Genomic DNA, 17,577 nt, shown 5'->3' with positions numbered 1-17,577 from the left:
AAAAAAAGGAAGAAGCGATATTCGTTCTAGATATGTTAAACCAACAGCATTTATTTCAATTTTAAAAAACAAAAAAGAAAAACTTTTTTCTTATACAAGCTATTTCATTTTTAATCCACAGGTTGACAAAAAATAAGAATGAATCGTTGGAGCCAAAGTCCCAGAGTGGGTTAAGTTATACGTATTTTTGTTTGTTTTGATTTTGAGAATGTTGGATCTTCATCTCAATAACCCAACTTCACAAGGCCCCAATGCCTGCCAGAATGCTGCAATTTTTTCTTCTTTTTCTTTTTAACTGGAAATTCTGTAGACCTATGAGTGATGAAGGACTTGCAAGCTTTGATAAATTAAACGAGAAAGAAACTCCGCTGGGTCTTATCACACGGTTTGCGCTGGTTGGAATTAACCTGATGATTTAGAAAACCTCAGCTGCAAGTGCATGACACAAGAATTTGGCCTTGTATAAAATGATGACATACAATGACAAAGAGGATAACTCCGGTAAAACTGAAAGTCGATGGAGTCTCTCAGACAACAACAATTCAAGTCTGGAACCAATTCCAAGCTGAAATGCCAATCTCAAAACCGATTAAATGAATCCAAATACAGACCTGGTTTAGAAACTCACATAGTTTGACTTTTATCCACATGAACTGCACCTGCCAACTACTTTACACTGCCCTTAAAGTTGCACATGGCGGTCCATATCTGAGAGAATAAGTGCTTTGTTACTTCCGGTTTGAGAACTCAGCATCAAACTCCTTCTGAAACTGTTTACCAGATTTGGTTTTGGCTGCCAACACAACATCATCAAGAAATCCCCTTTGTGGAAATTCTTCAGGTGCAAGAGCTCGATATGTTTCAAACTGTTCTGCAGCTTCCTTCTTTTGATCCAGTAGACTGTAGATAATTCCCTGCCACATATTGATACTATTTAGTAAATCGTTGTCAATCCAGTACCCTTTATTTTCCTTTCTGTTCAACAACCATTAGTTCTATGCAATTGGTGAGCAACAAGCTTCATGAGAGAACACTTGGGGTTTTTTTTCTCTGTCTTTTTTGGTTTAGGAACTTGAGCAGAAAACAATTCTACAATTCAAGTGATTGCACACTGCACTTTTGAAGCTTATTGTGAGTTGTAACACACCTATTCGGTTCATGCAAAAAGGTAATTAAATATCTGACTACTTGAGGATTCAAGTTGCAATACATGATATTCTTGGAAAAAAAACCACCTTACCAGAAAGCAAAAGAATTCATCTTTGACAATCCAACAGAATAATTCCTCAAATTTGTAAATAAAATATTTATATAAAAATAAGTATGACTTGTCTCTGGTTGGAACTTCTATGTTCTAGTGGACTCTTCTCTTGAGGAAAGACTTTAAATGAGACATGGGGGGAGTAACGTTGTTAAGCTGATGTTTTCATTCTTGATTCTGAAATGAGAACATGTTATCTAAACTTGTAACAAACTTTGGTAGCGTTTGGTGCGAGTGGAGTGCCTCACTAGAAAGCACTCATTGATCCTGCGACCTAATGTATTGTCTTAACTATTGTAGTGCAGACACAAATATAAGGTGCTCCATTTCACCTACCTAGGTGGCAGACTGTTTCAGCTAGAGTAACAAACATGAAAATTATAAGTGGATGAAACCCAATAGCTATCAGCCACAAAGAGAGAGAAGATTTCATATGAGAAATAATTTGTTTTTTTGATTTACCACTATTACTAAAAGTTTAAGTCATAGGTTGTGGGCTCAACTACTGTTTGATAGTAATATTTTTCCTCACATGTCCGACTCTCTCTACCCCCATATAGAGCCCAACACGTAAAATTCAACATAAATTGGGAGGTTGTAGTTGCAGGGATATGAACTTAGGGTCTTTTGATAACATGGCAAATTCTTTTGACTTCCCATTGTCATTAAAAGCTGAAGTTAAGATTTTACTTTTATTTATTTGGGACCGACAGTTGTTAGGATCTCAGTCAAATATTCTTCTAAGCAAAGCCAAAGAAAAACCAGCAGCAGCAGCAGCAGCAGCAGCAGCAGCAGCAGCAGCAGCAAGCAAAATAACATGAGCAAACTAACCTGGCATAGATAAGGTCGAAAATCTCGAGGATCCGCTTTGACCAAATCTTGAAATTTATTCAAGCCTTCTTCCAATTCTCCCTAGAAGGCATAAATATATAAATATGCTGTCACATGAAAAGACCATAGTTGTTCTGATTCTCATTGACCTTAGGTGGCAACAGATTAAGATTCATTTTCTATATACAAGGAATTCAATTTGAACAAAAAGTTTCTGCTCTTGAATACAGTTTAAGAACTTTAAAGAGTGATATTTTTATAGATACCAGTTCGTGATTTTAGAAAATGAGAGGTTGGACTGATTGTTACCTTCACAACATGCATCTGTGCAATCAGAATTCTTATATTCCTCTCCTCAATGACTCTTTTTTCCCGCTGTGCAATTTCTAAAGCCTTATTAAGCATCACAAAAACAGCTGGACCTTCATGATTTTTGTGCATAACCAATGCCAGACCCTGAGAAAAGAAGAGATCTGTAAGGTTTAAGTTTCTCAAGCAAAGATGCATAAGGTGTCAATAGACATATAACAATGCATCATTTACAGCCTACAAGTGACCGTGATTGATTATATCACCCGTGTAATTCAGTCGAAGTTGGATCCATCCATAGCACATGAATTGTCAACTGAACCTAACATTTTGAGCATTTGTTGATTTCCTTGCACACAATTGATTATCGACCTACATATATCTGTTCTAAATAACACTGCTGCCATTAGAAAATCAATGGACTTGAGAACTCTATGAAAACCCCACCTAAAGAATCAATGCATATAAGATGCATGGCATATACTCTCTCTCTCACCAGAAAAAAAAAAGAAAAAAGAAAAAAAAAAGAAAAAGATGCATGGCATACTCAATTCTCACCAAGTACAATGCTTTACTTTGAACCAAAACCGTGAATCTGTGATGAGACAGAACGAGAATATAAACTTAACAAGAAACAGGCAGAGAAGAAAGTGTGTCAAATGCAATCATAAGAGTTGTTTTCTAGCTAATACTTAAATTCAAATTAAAAACAAAATATTAGGAACTACCAATAGAAAGTAATTTACATGCAATTTTTATCTCCAAAAGACACAGACTTTGTAATAGGGTATATGCCCCCCCACTCAGCAAATTCAAAGTTTGATAATCCACAATCAATTTTGATTTATAATGGCTACGTCAGTATATACTATCACACCACCACACACAAGCATCTAGTAGCAAAGATTGTAACAATAATAAATCTTCAAAAGGGAACAAGCCCCAGAAGCATACATGCAAAGCTCTGAGCAAAAGAGGCCTCTCCTCCAAGATTTCCTGAAACAATCTTTTAGCAGTACTCAGTTGCCCCATGATCTCATAACAAAGCGCCATCAAAAGCCTCCACTCGACCTCATCTGGCTCCACATCAATCAACTTCTCCACATAATTCACAGCCTGTTTTGTGTTACCTCTCCTCATTGCCCCATACAAAACCACCTTCAAAGCCCCAACATTTGTTGGGTCCTCCTCCAAAATCTTCTCATACATTTCCTCATCCTCACTTTTCCCTTTCTGGGTCTCTCTCTTCTCCTCAAAGTTTGCACTGGAACTGCTTGTTTGAGCAGGCAGTGCTACAGCTGCTCTTACATTGAAGCATCCAAAAAAGAAAACTGACCCTATAACAAAACCCACTATTTTTTCTATCAAAAATCTTGATAAATTTTTATTGGGTTGGAAAGCAGAGTAACTATGTGAAAGTTTAGAGAAGGGTAAGGTGAGAGAGGTTAAGTGAGAGGAGAGTCTGCGGAGGTTCGAGTTCGAGGAACTTCTGGAGGAGAGGAATTTGAATGGAAGTGTAAGCGGCTTTTGAATATAATGAGAATTGAGGAATGACGGTTTGATAGACTTGCAGCAGAGAGTATGGGGCAAAATTTTGGTATGGGTCGGTTGAAGAGAACAAGGTGCCAACGAACCCATCTTTGGAGATGAATTCAACTGTTTAGGAAGGAGACCATAAACCCTGTTTTTATTCTCTCCAAAACCAAAAATCGTGGAAACTGAGGTTACAGTATAGAATAGAAACAAAGTCTAAAATATAAATGATTTCGGAAATATCGGTAGTCCAAAAATTTGATGGAAATATCGGCATATTATCAATATCGATAAAAATTGAATAAAAACTATATAAATTGTAAGAAAAACTTGGAAATTTTTTTTGAAACTTTGGAGGATGTTTATTAAGTCAATTATCTATTACTTTACCACAAAAAATTGGAAGGAAATGCATTGCATGATAGGTTTAACTGATTTAAGTTTATTATATAACTAGCTGACAAACACTGCAAGTGTAGAAAATATGTAGTAATTAATGAAAGAAGATTAAACACACCATAATCATTTATTTATAATGATTTACAATAATATTTTAAACTTTATACATTGCATGGTAAGATACATGAGTGACTTAGTGCCACATAAAGTTCTTATAGGGTTCAAATTTGAGTTATTTAAACTAACACCTTCTAAAGTTTTCAGCTTTTTCACAAAACTCCTTGAGATTTTAGAAATTACAAGAACACCCCATGAGGTTTTAAATTGTTTTCACAAAACTCTTTTTCATTTATTTTTCATCCAAAAACTGATGATTTTATACAAAACAATTCTCCAAATGACAAAGTTGGCCTTTGAGATTAGATTGTATATACTTCATTGAGGTTAATTTTGTCATTTTCATAAGTATTTTTTCAATGAAATCATCAATTTTTGACAAACAATCAACGAAAAGGGATTTTGTAAAAACAAACTAAAACCTCAAGGGGTGTTCATGTAATTTTTGAGATCTAATGGGGTTTTGTGAAAACACAAGAAACCTCAGGGGGTGTTAGTGTAAATAACTCTTCAAATTTTCCATTGTCTTCATCATCTAGATATTATAGTGATATTTTGGCCAAATATTGCTAAAGTGTGAGAAATTATCGACATCAATATTTTCCAATATTATCGATATTTATACGATATGTGTATAGATACATTCCAAAATATCATTGACTCGAAAAAACGATAATATCCTCGATATTTCATCGATATTATCGATATTTTAGACTACGAATAGAAACGACTCTCTCTCTCTCTCTCTCTCTCTCTCTCTCTCTCTCTCTCTCTCTCTCTCTAAATATGAATTGAGACCAAAGTTGCTTAGTTGGACAGAAGTTCAAAATCCCTCAGCCACCTAATGAATATTTTGTGTAAACCCCCTTCCACAATTATTTGTACTAAAAGTATAAATAAATAAATATATAAAAGGTTACACATGTTGTGATTTGAAATAGGACAATGACACAAAATATGACGTAGATTAGCTAAAGCATCTACAATGTAAGCAGAGGGTTAGGCCAGTTGGCCAGGATTTTGAACAAAATTTTAGTTTTTTGTTGTTGTATTTGGGAGTCCAGAAATTATTGTATCTTTTGACATATACGCGATCATCCAATAATTTTTTGAAAGTTGTTGCTTGCGCTTGTGCTGAGCTCTGGAGTACTAATTTTTCTACAACAACTTCAAGATGCTCTCAGGCCATCTCCACTCATGCAATAGGGATATCACTTTTTGCTATCCCCAACTAATAATATAATGACACGTGGGATAACTTTTCCACATGTCATTGTGTTATTAGCTGGGGATAGCAAAATAGCGTTATCCCCATTATAAGAGTAAGTTTTTTTCCCAATCATGAGGGCTAAATTTAGCCCTCTAAAATATTAATTTTTTAAAGAATAGTGTAGAGCTAAATTTTTGTATCTCTAGCCATGCAAGGCTATATTTTAGGGCCCTCCATATTTTATTATTTTGAGAAAAACTGTGGTACAACACTCATACATTCCACTACCATGCATTGTTCAAATTAATTAAACTACTATTTATGCATTTTCATAAAATTTTAATTGAAAATTTAAAGGTTACAACAACTTAAAAATTAAAGACAACAAAAAAAAGTGTGGAAAGTTGTGAAAAAGTAGAGACTATGATCAAATTTATAAGAAATGTAGAATGAAATGAGTGTGAAAATTTTTGAAGAAATTTGGAGATATTTATAGACATATTTTATGTTTTACTTTTTAAAAGCCAACAACGGCTATTCTTGAAAAAATTGATGCACTTTCAAAAAGGTTCTGACCTCGAATAGTCAGAACCAATTCTATAATTTTTTTTAAAAGTCAACATTAAATAATATGCAATTGGAATGTAAAAATGCGGATGGAAGGTAAAAATTTTTGTGTTTGACAAATTTGTTTGCAATTGGAAAAAAGGAAGCAATTGAGATACTACATTGATAGTTTGAGAAGACAAGCAAACATTTTCAAATAGCAATCAAGCCTCTATCATAAACAAGACCATTGAAATTCGGGGTGGGCAATCAGACCGAGAACTCGAAAAACCGGCCGAACCAAACTGATTGGGTTGGTTTGGTCTAATTTTTTAAAACTATTTTATTTAATTTTGGTTTCAACCCAAACCAAACTAGTTGGTCTGATCCGATTTATGATTTGAAGTTTTGAGTTTGACTGGTTTACCCAAACCAAACCAACCATATCATAATGCTAAAATACTGCAAAAATATTGTACCATGGAGAGTTTCAAACCCCTCCCTACTTCAAGGGAAGAGTGGGCATTCCAATGTGGTACTAATTACTTTTATTGAGTAATAATGGTATTTAATAGCTTTTTGTTGGAATTAAAAAATAATATAAAATTGCTAGGGTTTTAATGAGAGTACGCCACTTCTTCTTCTCTCTATCTCCCTTCCTTCTTTCTTCTTTCTCCCTTTATGATATTTAATGACTTTATGATATTTGATGTGCACTGCCCAAGAAAGCTTTTTTTTTTTTGTTAACGAGGTCCCTTCACTGGTTCCCATCCATATTCTTTTTTTCTTATTAATTTCTTCTTCTTTTCTTTTCTCCTCTCTTTCTTTATGCATTCTTCTTTTTCTTCTTCTTACTCTCTCTCCATCTATCTTCAATCTCTCCCGCTGTCTCTTTTATTTTCTTTCTTCTTCTTCCTCTTTCCATCTCTATTTTTTTTTTCTTTCTTCTTCTTCTTCTCTCTGTGTCTCTCCTTTTTTTTTCCCTTCTTCTTCTTCATTTTTCCCTCTTTTTTTTTTCTATCTCTCTCTCTCTCTCTCTCTCTCTCTCTCTCTCTCTCTCTCTCTCTCTCTCTCTCTCTGGTTTTCTTTTTTCTTCTTCTCTTTGTCTCCATCTTTCCCTTGCTTCTTATTCTTCGACCTAAACCCGAAACCGAACCAAACAAACCCATTAACTCCAGTTAACCGAAGTGGCCGGTTTCACCAATTATGGTTTGGTGTATGGTTCCCAAAATAGTCAACTCAAGGCCTTCGGTTTGGTGTTCGAGTTGGGCCAAAAACCAAACCAACCCGGACCGAGCTCATGCATAATACATTCCCAATTAACCATATCCATTAAAATACAAATGAACAACCCAAATAAACTCTCCACCTATCAAACCATATATGAAATGTTCCACATATTCAAAAGACACGACAAATTTTCAAACTTCCACCGAATCAAAACGACAAGTTTCAAAATGATTAACATCCCCATGATGTCTAGACCTGATTACAAACAAGATTCCAAAAGTTCCATGACAAGCTCATATTTATATATATTTTACATCAAATTCACTTGCCTTTTCTTAGTTAGTTCCTTATATCTTTGAGCTATTTACTTTATTTTTGTGTTTTGTAGGATCTGTCAAGCAAAGAAAAGAAAAATAGCATAAGTGGGATTTTTAAGTAACAAATTCGTCAAAACTGCATGTGCAGATCAGCTGATTTTGGAAGCAAGTTGCGAACAGCTCAGAATGAATTAGAGAACGTGCCTTATATGCTTGGAAAGCTACAGATGTCTATTTTCTGGAGCAACTTGCTGATTGTTCATATCATTTTTCTAGAAGAAGTTATGGCGGTTTTAACACTGAAAGGTTCACAAAAGGCTGAGCAGTTTGTAACTGCAAGGAAAGCAATAAACCCAATGAATCTAGCAGCCAAAACGGATGCAGCCAAGAACAAGCCAACGGACACCTACTCAAATATCTGAGGAAATGGAATTAAAGATGAGGATTAGGTGGGAGTAATGGGCATAAAGGCCGCCCAAAGAGTTACAATTGTTTTACCATTTTTTCTTACGGATTGTCATCAATAAATTGCTGTTTAGAAGGGGGATTTTGGAGAGAAAACATAAGGCAGTTTTGGAGAGGCAATGCAGCAACGTTGGGGAAGAGAGGAGGAAGGAGAAAATCTTGGCATTCTCTTCTTTCGGTTTTACCTTCTCAAACTCATGTTTTTCTTTTGGTTTTATTTAAGAATAATGTGTAGCTAAATTCTTAGTAGTTAGGGGCTGTTTTGAAGCCCCTGATATGATTGCAAACGTTATGACATTTCGTTTCAATTTCTTTTATGAAAGGATGAAAATTGCTTCACTACTTGTCTCATTGATGAATTCTTTATGTGTTTTCTACGGATGCATACTTAGTAAGCATATTTAGGATTCTAATCTATGAATATGTGTGTCTCTTCCCTTGTCGAATGAGGAATCAAGAAAAGACGACTTTCACATGTGGCATTTCCCCTATGACATATCGAAGGATGCCACCTATTCAAAAGACATAATATAGGTTCAAACTTCCACCTAATCATAGCAACAAGTTCCTTGTCTAACTAAAACAACAAGTTTATCTAATCCATGGCCATACTCGTTTTGCTGGAAACTTATATCTAATCATTCTTTCAGAGGTTATGACTGAGGCATTTTGAGAAGCTTGCTGAGGTTGAAAACTTGAGTTAGCAGCATTGGATGAGTTAGGCACATTGGTTGAGTTAGGTTTAGAATTAGGAGCAGTTTGAGCAAGGTTCCTTGTTTGCAGCATTGTGCCCTTCACCTTCACATGTACTACAATTAATGACAATCCCATATTTTCTAAGTTTTTTTGCATTTTTTGATATCTCATTGGCTTCTTTTTGCCTACTTCTCTAGGCCTTCCTGGTTATTTGTGGTACATAGGTGGCTTGATTGGTACATAACTAGTTTTTCTCCAGTGTTCTTGACTAGGCATTAGAGATATATATAACCTTCATAACTGACAGGACCCGCCCTGAATTCCTCAAAACCCAGGATGAATCCTGTGGAAATTTCCGACATCACACCGATGCCGAGTCCACTTACTAAAAATTTAGCCTCTTTTCTAAATTAAGGAAAAGGGGCACGAGACTTTCTGCCGAAATTTCGGTAGAGTCTCTCCTTGAAAAATGGATATTTACCAAATTGTTTCACCTATAAAAATATAATTAAAACTCAATCAGCAGCATGTACAACTATATAACATGTAATTTACGTAATAGGCCTCGGGTCCGTTATACAATATAATCAAACCTAAAATCAATCGTTTAATTCGAAATGGATCTCAGACCTGTCAGAACCACATACACTATTTATTAAAATCCATTCCGGTGATAACTGAGGAATAAACAAGCATTTAATCTCGCTCAAGTTTAAATCGAGCTTCAGGCGTACTAACATATTCAAAACCGAACCCAACAGTAATAATAAATAAGGTTCAAATCCAATAACCGCATCAAGCTTCATTCATATACTCAAAATCGGTCAAACCTTTTAAATCTGAGTTAGACGCCCTTTTTGTTAAATTTTATAATTTCCTTCTTTTACTCGCACACACACACACTCTCTCTCTATCTATTTCTCTGAAATTTGTGTATGCACTATTTCTGGAAAAGAATGCATATTTGTGTAATTTTTATCTCTGCATTTAATTTTACAACTGCTGTTTCTCATAGCGACGTTAGAATTTGTATACAACGACAGTAATTTTCTGCTGCCGTTTGAAATTATGTACTACGTCAGTTTTTTCAACAGTTCGTCGTCTTAATTGAAATACTACGACGACATAGGTTTTTGATTTATTGTCTATTTGTTTGTTTTATAATTTTTGATTATACGACGGTTTTTTTCTACCGATGTTGGAATTGTTACACAATGACAGTATTTTATTACCGTCGTTTGAAATCAATACTACGTCAGTTTTAAAAAAAAACGTTGTTATCACTAAAATATTACATCGATTTATTTATCTGTTTTACAATCTGTTCAATTACTAACATTCTCTCTCTCTCTCTCTCTCTCTCTCTCTCTCTCTTAGGATGATTTACAAAAACAAGTCTCCGAGGGCACTCTGCCTGTCTCTGGGAGCAATGATATTTTGACTTTGGCTTTGGGAACCCCCAAGCATGGTGGGAGAGTCAGAGGTGTTGGAGCTGGGGTTTCCCCAACTCAATTCTTCAATTTGCCGAGACAGCAGAGAGTAAAATTTACTAACAAATTGAAGGAAAGTCTTATGGAGACAGTCAGAGAAGAGACATTGAGGATTGAGGCTAGGGCAAAGGAAAGTGTTTTGGAGGCAGTCAGAGTAGAGAGGGAAATTATGTTGAAACAATTTCGTCAACTAGTTCCTAATTTTGATCCCAACATGCTCAAAACACCAATTACCCTAACTCCTTTATAGCCTTAAGAACACAACCCAAAAAATTCAATGTCTAACAAAGCAAGTTGCTCGGGAGCAACTAATGTCAGACCCCTAGTTTTGGAGGAAGAAATTCCAAAACTTGATGCTGATACTGCTGAAAAACAGCAAGATGAAACGGTAAAATCTCTGATACTTTCTTTTTCTGCTTTTTAAATTTTAAATAGACATCACTCTTATAAATATCCGACGTTACAATTTCCAAACAACGACGGTATATCTGTACCGACATTTGAAAACCATAATACATCTGTTTCTTCCAAGAACCGTCGTTGTGAGTGAAATACCACGACACTTTTACTTGTTTTGCATTTTATTTATGCCTTGAAAATAACGACGGTCTTTTTTTCTCGTCGTCTCATTCTTTTATAAATCGTCGTCTATTTCATTAAAGCCTTCACTGCATTTTAATTAAACGACCTTTCTATAGTGTAGCGATGTTAAAACAATTACACAACGATGATTATGTTTTTACCGTCGTCTATAACCTTTACTCCGTCAGTATGTTCTAGGAACCATCGTTTATATGATATACTATGTCGGTTTGGTTGGTTTAGTTACAGTCGTTTATTTTATTTGATATACAAACTAACTTATATTTCTTTATTTATTTCTTGTAACATGATCTTTCAAAGCTATACATGCCACCTCCTCCCTATGCCAATTTGTTCAGACCAAGTTGAAGCCTGCTAACGAGACTGTGAGAGTTCACATTCCAGAGGAAGTGTTTGGCACTGAGCATGATACCTTCCTATTGTGTGAAGATATTTTACAGTTTGCTTCCATGGTTGAGATTGGAGCCACAATGACTGCAGTATACATGAGGTAATTCTAGAAATCCTTTTTTTAAATTTTTTTTTATTTATACATTTTCCTTTCTTTTAAATTAAAATCTCATTTAATTGAATTTCATAAATTTAGGTACCTATTTGACTATTTAAAAATGGCAAATATGGTAAACCTTGATTGCAACCAACATAGCTACAAGGTGTAGTGACTATGAATGGGTGATTGCAACCAACAGGCCAATTGAATCTCATATTCAAAACCAGCTGGATGTGAAGGAACTTAATGCATATGCTAAAGTAATCCGTATAGTGCTTTCATTTGCATATGCTTCTGCTAAGCATCGTAATAAGTTAAACTTAATTTGAAAAGCTGAACTCAAAAAGTTGTTGGATTTTTGGAAACTTGGCATGTGCATTGTCTGAGATTTTTGCAAAGCATGTGCTTTGTCTGTGTGTGCTGCAAAGCAAGTGTTTTATCTGTGTGTGTTGCAACTTTTGTGGACCATTGTTTGATGTGAGTAAAGGCTTGGGTAAATTGGTAGGTTTGTTTTAGTTTGGGGTTGTTGGGCTTAGTAAATGATCTTACTGTGTGTATTTGTTGACTTATCTTTATTTATTTATTTATTTATTTAGGTGATCCAAATTTATGCATAATTGAAATTCACCATGAATGGCAACTTTAAAAGAGCAAGTATGTGGGAGGTAGTGTGCATTGGGTAGACAACTATATCGCAAATCACTTGTCTATGCTAGACATATATGACTTAGCTACATCACTGGTATATGACCATCTTAAAGCCCAGTATCACTATAGGATTGAAACAAGGGGTTATGTTCTTATTAAAAAATATGGGCAAGTGCTTGAGTTTGTGCGTGATATACCTCCATCTAGGGTTCAAGCTTTATTTATCACAAATCCTACATTGTTAGGGAGTCAAGCTTCTGCATCTACACTTGTATTTAGCTACGCAAATTCAGAACTTTTTTTTTTCTCCAAATGAGTTTGTAGATGTTATTGTTAGGTTTGAAAGTTTTAATCTGGTAGAGGAAGAGGATGAAGAAACTCATGTAGAAATCATTAATGATGATGCCGATGATGAATATGAAGATGAGGAAGAGGAGTAGCTAGGTGAGGAAGATGAGGAAGAGGATGAAGATGCAGAAGAAGAGGCAGAAGAGAACCTTAAGTTCATAGATTCTGACTATGAGCAAACTGAAGAAGAAGTGGACAAAGGAGTGGATGAAGATAATAGTTAGTTTGATAGGCATGTAGTGGATGAAGATGTTGAAGAAGCGTGTGTGGAACCAAGTGATGTTCCTAGTGATGTGTACAATTCAACTGATCTTATAAGTCTTTCAAAAGAGAAACAAGATGAAGATGGAGTTGTTAGAAATGTGAGACGTAGAAGAAAAGCTCCTAGGTTCAAGCAGTTTAGAAGGGATACTGATTTGATTAATCTAGTGTTTGAGTTGGGCATGGAGTTTCCTTCCTTAGAACAATGTACGGAGGCAATCATGTATTATGAAGTTACAAGTACTAGGCCACTGAAATGGGTGAGGAATGATCCACATAGAGCTAAGGTGGCATGTGCAGATAGTGAAAATGTTGTGCAGAAGGGTGAACAAGTTGGAAATGGATGAAATGGAGGAAAATGAGGAAATGGAGGATAGGGTGAACAAATTAGAAGTTGTGAAAAGGGTGGAAATGATGAAAGACAGATAGTCAAGTGTGATTGGTTACTATATGCTTCTCATGTTGGCAAATGGACTACTACTAGGATTAAGACTTATCACCCTAAGCATATATGTGGAAGCTTGCAAAAAACTAAGTTTGCCACTTACACGTGGCTTGCTGAAAGTTTGATGAGGATTTGAGTGACAATCCTAATATGAAGGTTGCAGATTTTATGAAGATTGTGAGAAAGAATTATAGCATAGATATAACTGAGAACCAATTTTACAAAGTCAAGAGCCTAGCTAGAGACAAAATACAAGGAAGTGTTGAAGAGCAGTATGCAAAACTCTGGGATTATTGTGAGGAGTTGAAGACCAATAATCCAAGCCGCATTGTCCTAATCAAAACTTATTTGCGAAATGGTAACCTTATATTCCAAAGGATCTATATATGTTATTGTGCATTGAAGAAGGGCTTTACAGAAAGAAGCAGTCCAGTTGTGAGTTTTGATGAATGTTTTGTGAAGGGAACTCATCCAAGACAAATTTTGAGTGCAGTTGAGATTGATGCAAATAATGGGATGTACCCTATTGCATTTGTTGTGGTTGAAGAAGAGAATAGGGAGACTTGGACTTGGTTTATGGTGATTTTTTTTAGTTTGTCCATTCATGCTACAAGAGGTCTGCTTATGATAGAGGTTATTGTAACACCCCGACCCTAATTTATTTATCCAATTAAATTATTTGATTAATTTAATTATGAATTTATAATTTTGCTCTCGAGTAGGGTTAATTTGGTCATTTTTTTATCTGGAAACATTTTGGGGCAGTTAGTGGTATTTTTATGTAGATCGCATCGATATGAGTCCGTAGACATGTAGTGGGCTCAAACCGGAGTTGTAACGAGGAAGTTACGATCAAAATACCTTCAATGGCATAATCGTAATTTTCTCAAAGTTGGTTTATTAAAATCAGAAAAGCCTCATTTTCTCTCTCTCTCCCTCCCTCACGATCTGCAACAGACCCCCCGCCCCCATTTTTTTGGTTGCGATGGCAACAACTTTGCCAAGCCACCGCCGCCACTAGGGGCGGCACCAGTCCCGTTAGAACCACCACACTTCCCTCTTCCAGCCCCAGCCCTCTGCCACCCCGATTCGCCGTCGTGGTTGCCGGAAACAACTACGAAATAGGTGGTTTTGGCCAGTTTTTTCGTAAATTTCGGGAGCTCGTTCGGATGCCTCTAGCCACCAAATCTTTCAAATTTGGTATACTTTTCTATCCTTTCAATGTGATCTAGCTGCTGGTTGTGTTATTTAGGAGAAATTTCATATTTCATATATGTATATGTGGATTCGTTTCTGGGTTGAGATTCGTGAGATTGTGCTTCGTAAGTACTCTGTACAAGTATGAATGTTAAGTCATGGATTGGAAAGTGTTGTTCGGCAACATATGGCTTGGATAGGGTATGGTTGCGAGGTTGAACTAACATAAAGGAAGGAATTAATAATGTGTTCAGTATGTGTCTTGTCGGATTTGAAGTTGTAGATGAATTTGAAATTTATCGTTGGTTCTGCTTTAAATAATTGTATATTCATCTGAAATCGTGATTTTTCAAGATAAGAACTACGTGTGGCTTGATCCCTCACCCAAGGGTACGTAGGTAGCCTGGGGTCTCACTTAGGTGCAGCCGTGAAATAAACTATATTTAAAAGGTTTGACCGATTTTGAGTATATGAATGGAGCTTGATATGGTTATTGGATTTGAACCCTATTTATTATTACTGTTTGGTTCGGTTTTGAATATGTTGGTACACCTGAAGCTCGATTTAAACTTGAACCCTATTTTCAGTTTTGGGTTACAATAATGTAAGAGCATATTCTTTTAGTCTGGAGCAGTTTTAGTTGTCTTAGGCAATGCCCAATCTGGGTTAGTGTTTTACATGTTAATGCCCGGTCTCGATTACTGTTCATTACATACAGCTTATTAGGTTTTACATACGAGTTTTGAGAAGATAATACTTACATATGTTGTGAAGCACTTCCAATACGGTTTGCCCAGATTCCTTTAGGATTTCGAAATTAGCATCACCATCTCAGCATTGCAGTGCCAATACTTCTTTGTGTCAGTGTTTGTTGAAGAAATCAACTTCGCTTTGCCCATACTTGAAAATGAAGAAAACAGAAGAATTCAACCCTTCCAAATATTTGCTAAAAACCCCCATATTATTTTCCTTCAATTCTTGAAAGGAATTGTATTTTATTTTTTGGTCCAAACAGATATGGAGTTTGAAGTTTGAATTGCGATTTTAGGGCCTTTTTTGGTCCTAACAATCCGTGAGTGGGAAATTCGATTTTTCCAGGATTTTTTAAATTTTGAACCCTAATTCATAGCGGGAAAGAAGAGCATTACTGTGGGGACCTTTTTATAATTCTTTACCCTAAACCCTCCACAGTAAACCCTACACTATAAACCCTATGCGCCCAACCCCTAAACCCTTAAAGTAGATTTGTAAATGAAAATTTAAGTGAAAATGAATTTAAAAAAAACTTGAAAAGTGGCGTGTGGCGGCATTGGAATGCCCCACATGTCGCTGAGGTTTTCAGCTCCGCACTCCAGCGCCACCACTTGGCATTTCCTTATTACTATATTCGTTTTTTTTTTTTCAAAATTCTTTAAAATGAAGGAAAATTCCGAAAAACATAGGGAAAATTCCTAAGTATCTATGGGGAAGAATACTTCGTAAGGAAAGTACAATATCGTGTTTAAGAGTGACTGAAAAATAAAATTAGGGAGTGAACCCTAGAAATGGATGATGCAAATGAAAACACTAGTACACTTTGCAAACCCTACACTCTTATTTGTTCGATCACATTAATCCCGTATCCAAATTTGTATGCCGCGGCCTTTTTCCTAATATGTCATCGAAGGAAATCTCATCACGATCCTGAAGGAATTTTTCTAGAATTTTTCCCCCTTAAATTCGATTTTTAAATGAATATTTAAGTGAAAATGAATTAAAAAAATTGGAAAAATGGCGTGTGGCGGCATGGGAATGCTCCGTGTGTCACTAAGGTTTGCAGCTCCCTACTCCAGCGCCGCCACTTGGCATTTCCTGATTACTTTTTTTTTTTCTTTCAAAATTCATAAAAAGTTGTTTCATAAGTATCTATGAGGAAAATTCCTAAGTATCTACGGGGAAGAATACTTCATAAGGAAAGTACAATACCATGTTTATGAGTGACTGTAAAATAAAATTAGGGAGCGAACCATAGACGTGGATGATGCAAATGAAAACACTAGTATGAGCAAAGTAATTAGCATTAAATGGCTGTAGAGGAGGAGAAGTGTTGCCCAGCCAATATGCACGGGATGGGAGAAATGGAATGAGCAAGAAAGTTGTATAGGTTTAATTTATTTTTTTTAAAGAGTTGGCTGGACTATAACATATGTAGGTAATATTTTTTTTTTTAAAAAAAATGGGTCGGGCATGAGCCCAGCCTGCCTAGGCATAGAAACGCCACTGGTTGGGAGTGCAACTGCTACTAGGAATGGCTCACTTGCATTATGTGTCATTGATACCAATGCAACAACTTTTAGGGTTGGGGAAAACCTAAATTTCGAGATGGAAGACTTTACATATGATGCTGTTAATGAGACATTTGTAGCATCAAGTCATTATCAACCATCCTACCAACCTTCATCACCTTACCAGTCTACGCCACCCTTGGAGTCCCATTTAGGTTTTGAGGTTCCTCAAGGAAAAACAAGTCAAAAGAAGCGAAGTAGATCCGAGTATGAAGGGAGTTCTAACTCAACTGGTACCATCAATCAAGCCAAAGTTCTTGAAACCATATCCACCAATTTTGAGAAAATCTATGGTCTAATGGAGAAAAGAAAAAGAGATAGAGATAATAGTATTTAGGATACTATGAAGGATGTACCAAACTTGGATGACAATGCTCGATACAAGGTGTTTGAATTGCTTAATACTAAAGTAAAACAAGACATGTTCTTGTAGATGTCATCCGAAGAACACTCATCTTGGATATCCTTCAAATTAGGATGAATTATTATTTGGATCACCTTGGTTTTTGGTTGAGAATTGTTTACTTTGAATTGTTGAACTGTGAATTTGGCATTTGGTATTTTTGTTGAACTATGTATTTTGGTTGTGGCATTGTGGTTGAACTATGCATTTTAGTTGTAGTGTTTTGGTTGACCTATGTATTTTGTTGTGGCATTTTGGTTCAACTATGTATTTGATTTAGTTTGTCGTATTTTGATTGAACTTTTTTCTCCCATGCAATGGAAATTAATTTCCATGAATATGCTTCTTCTTTCTTTCACATCATAAATAAGAAAATTTGATATATGACATGCATTTTTCTACATAATTATATAAAGACAGTGAATGAAAGGTTCCTTGATCCTTCCCAGAAGGG

The 17,577-nt window shown here is 35.7% G+C and overlaps 1 protein-coding gene across 1 annotated transcript; it reads right to left on the bottom strand.

Annotated features, from left to right (window-relative positions):
- Positions 1-440: 440 nt before the first annotated feature.
- Positions 441-4,124, bottom strand: LOC110769148 (Tetratricopeptide repeat (TPR)-like superfamily protein). The gene is made up of 4 exons (XM_021973067.2): positions 3,356-4,124; positions 2,402-2,548; positions 2,093-2,173; positions 441-914 (listed from the first exon to the last, which is right to left on the bottom strand). Exons 1-4 carry the CDS (start codon positions 4,037-4,039, stop codon positions 729-731), a joined length of 1,098 nt encoding a protein of 365 aa, XP_021828759.2. The 5' UTR covers positions 4,040-4,124; the 3' UTR covers positions 441-728.
- Between the last annotated feature and the right edge of the window lie 13,453 nt (positions 4,125-17,577).

This window comes from Prunus avium, chromosome 6 (genome assembly GCF_965620075.1).
Source record: "Prunus avium chromosome 6, drPruAviu1.hap1.1, whole genome shotgun sequence".
Taxonomy (NCBI): Eukaryota; Viridiplantae; Streptophyta; class Magnoliopsida; order Rosales; family Rosaceae; genus Prunus; species Prunus avium.
This window is presented reverse-complemented; position numbering and strand designations above follow the sequence as displayed.

Bases quoted from the DNA above. Each gene is read 5' to 3' on its own strand.
- LOC110769148 (XM_021973067.2), bottom strand. From the start codon at position 4,039: ATGGGTTCGTTGGCACCTTGTTCTCTTCAACCGACCCATACCAAAATT. The intron at 2,549-3,355 runs GTATGCTTCTGG...TTCTTTTCTCAG, and splicing joins TTTTGCTCAGAGCTTTGCAT to GGTCTGGCATTGGTTATGCA. The intron at 2,174-2,401 runs GTAACAATCAGT...TATGCCTTCTAG, and splicing joins CACAGATGCATGTTGTGAAG to GGAGAATTGGAAGAAGGCTT.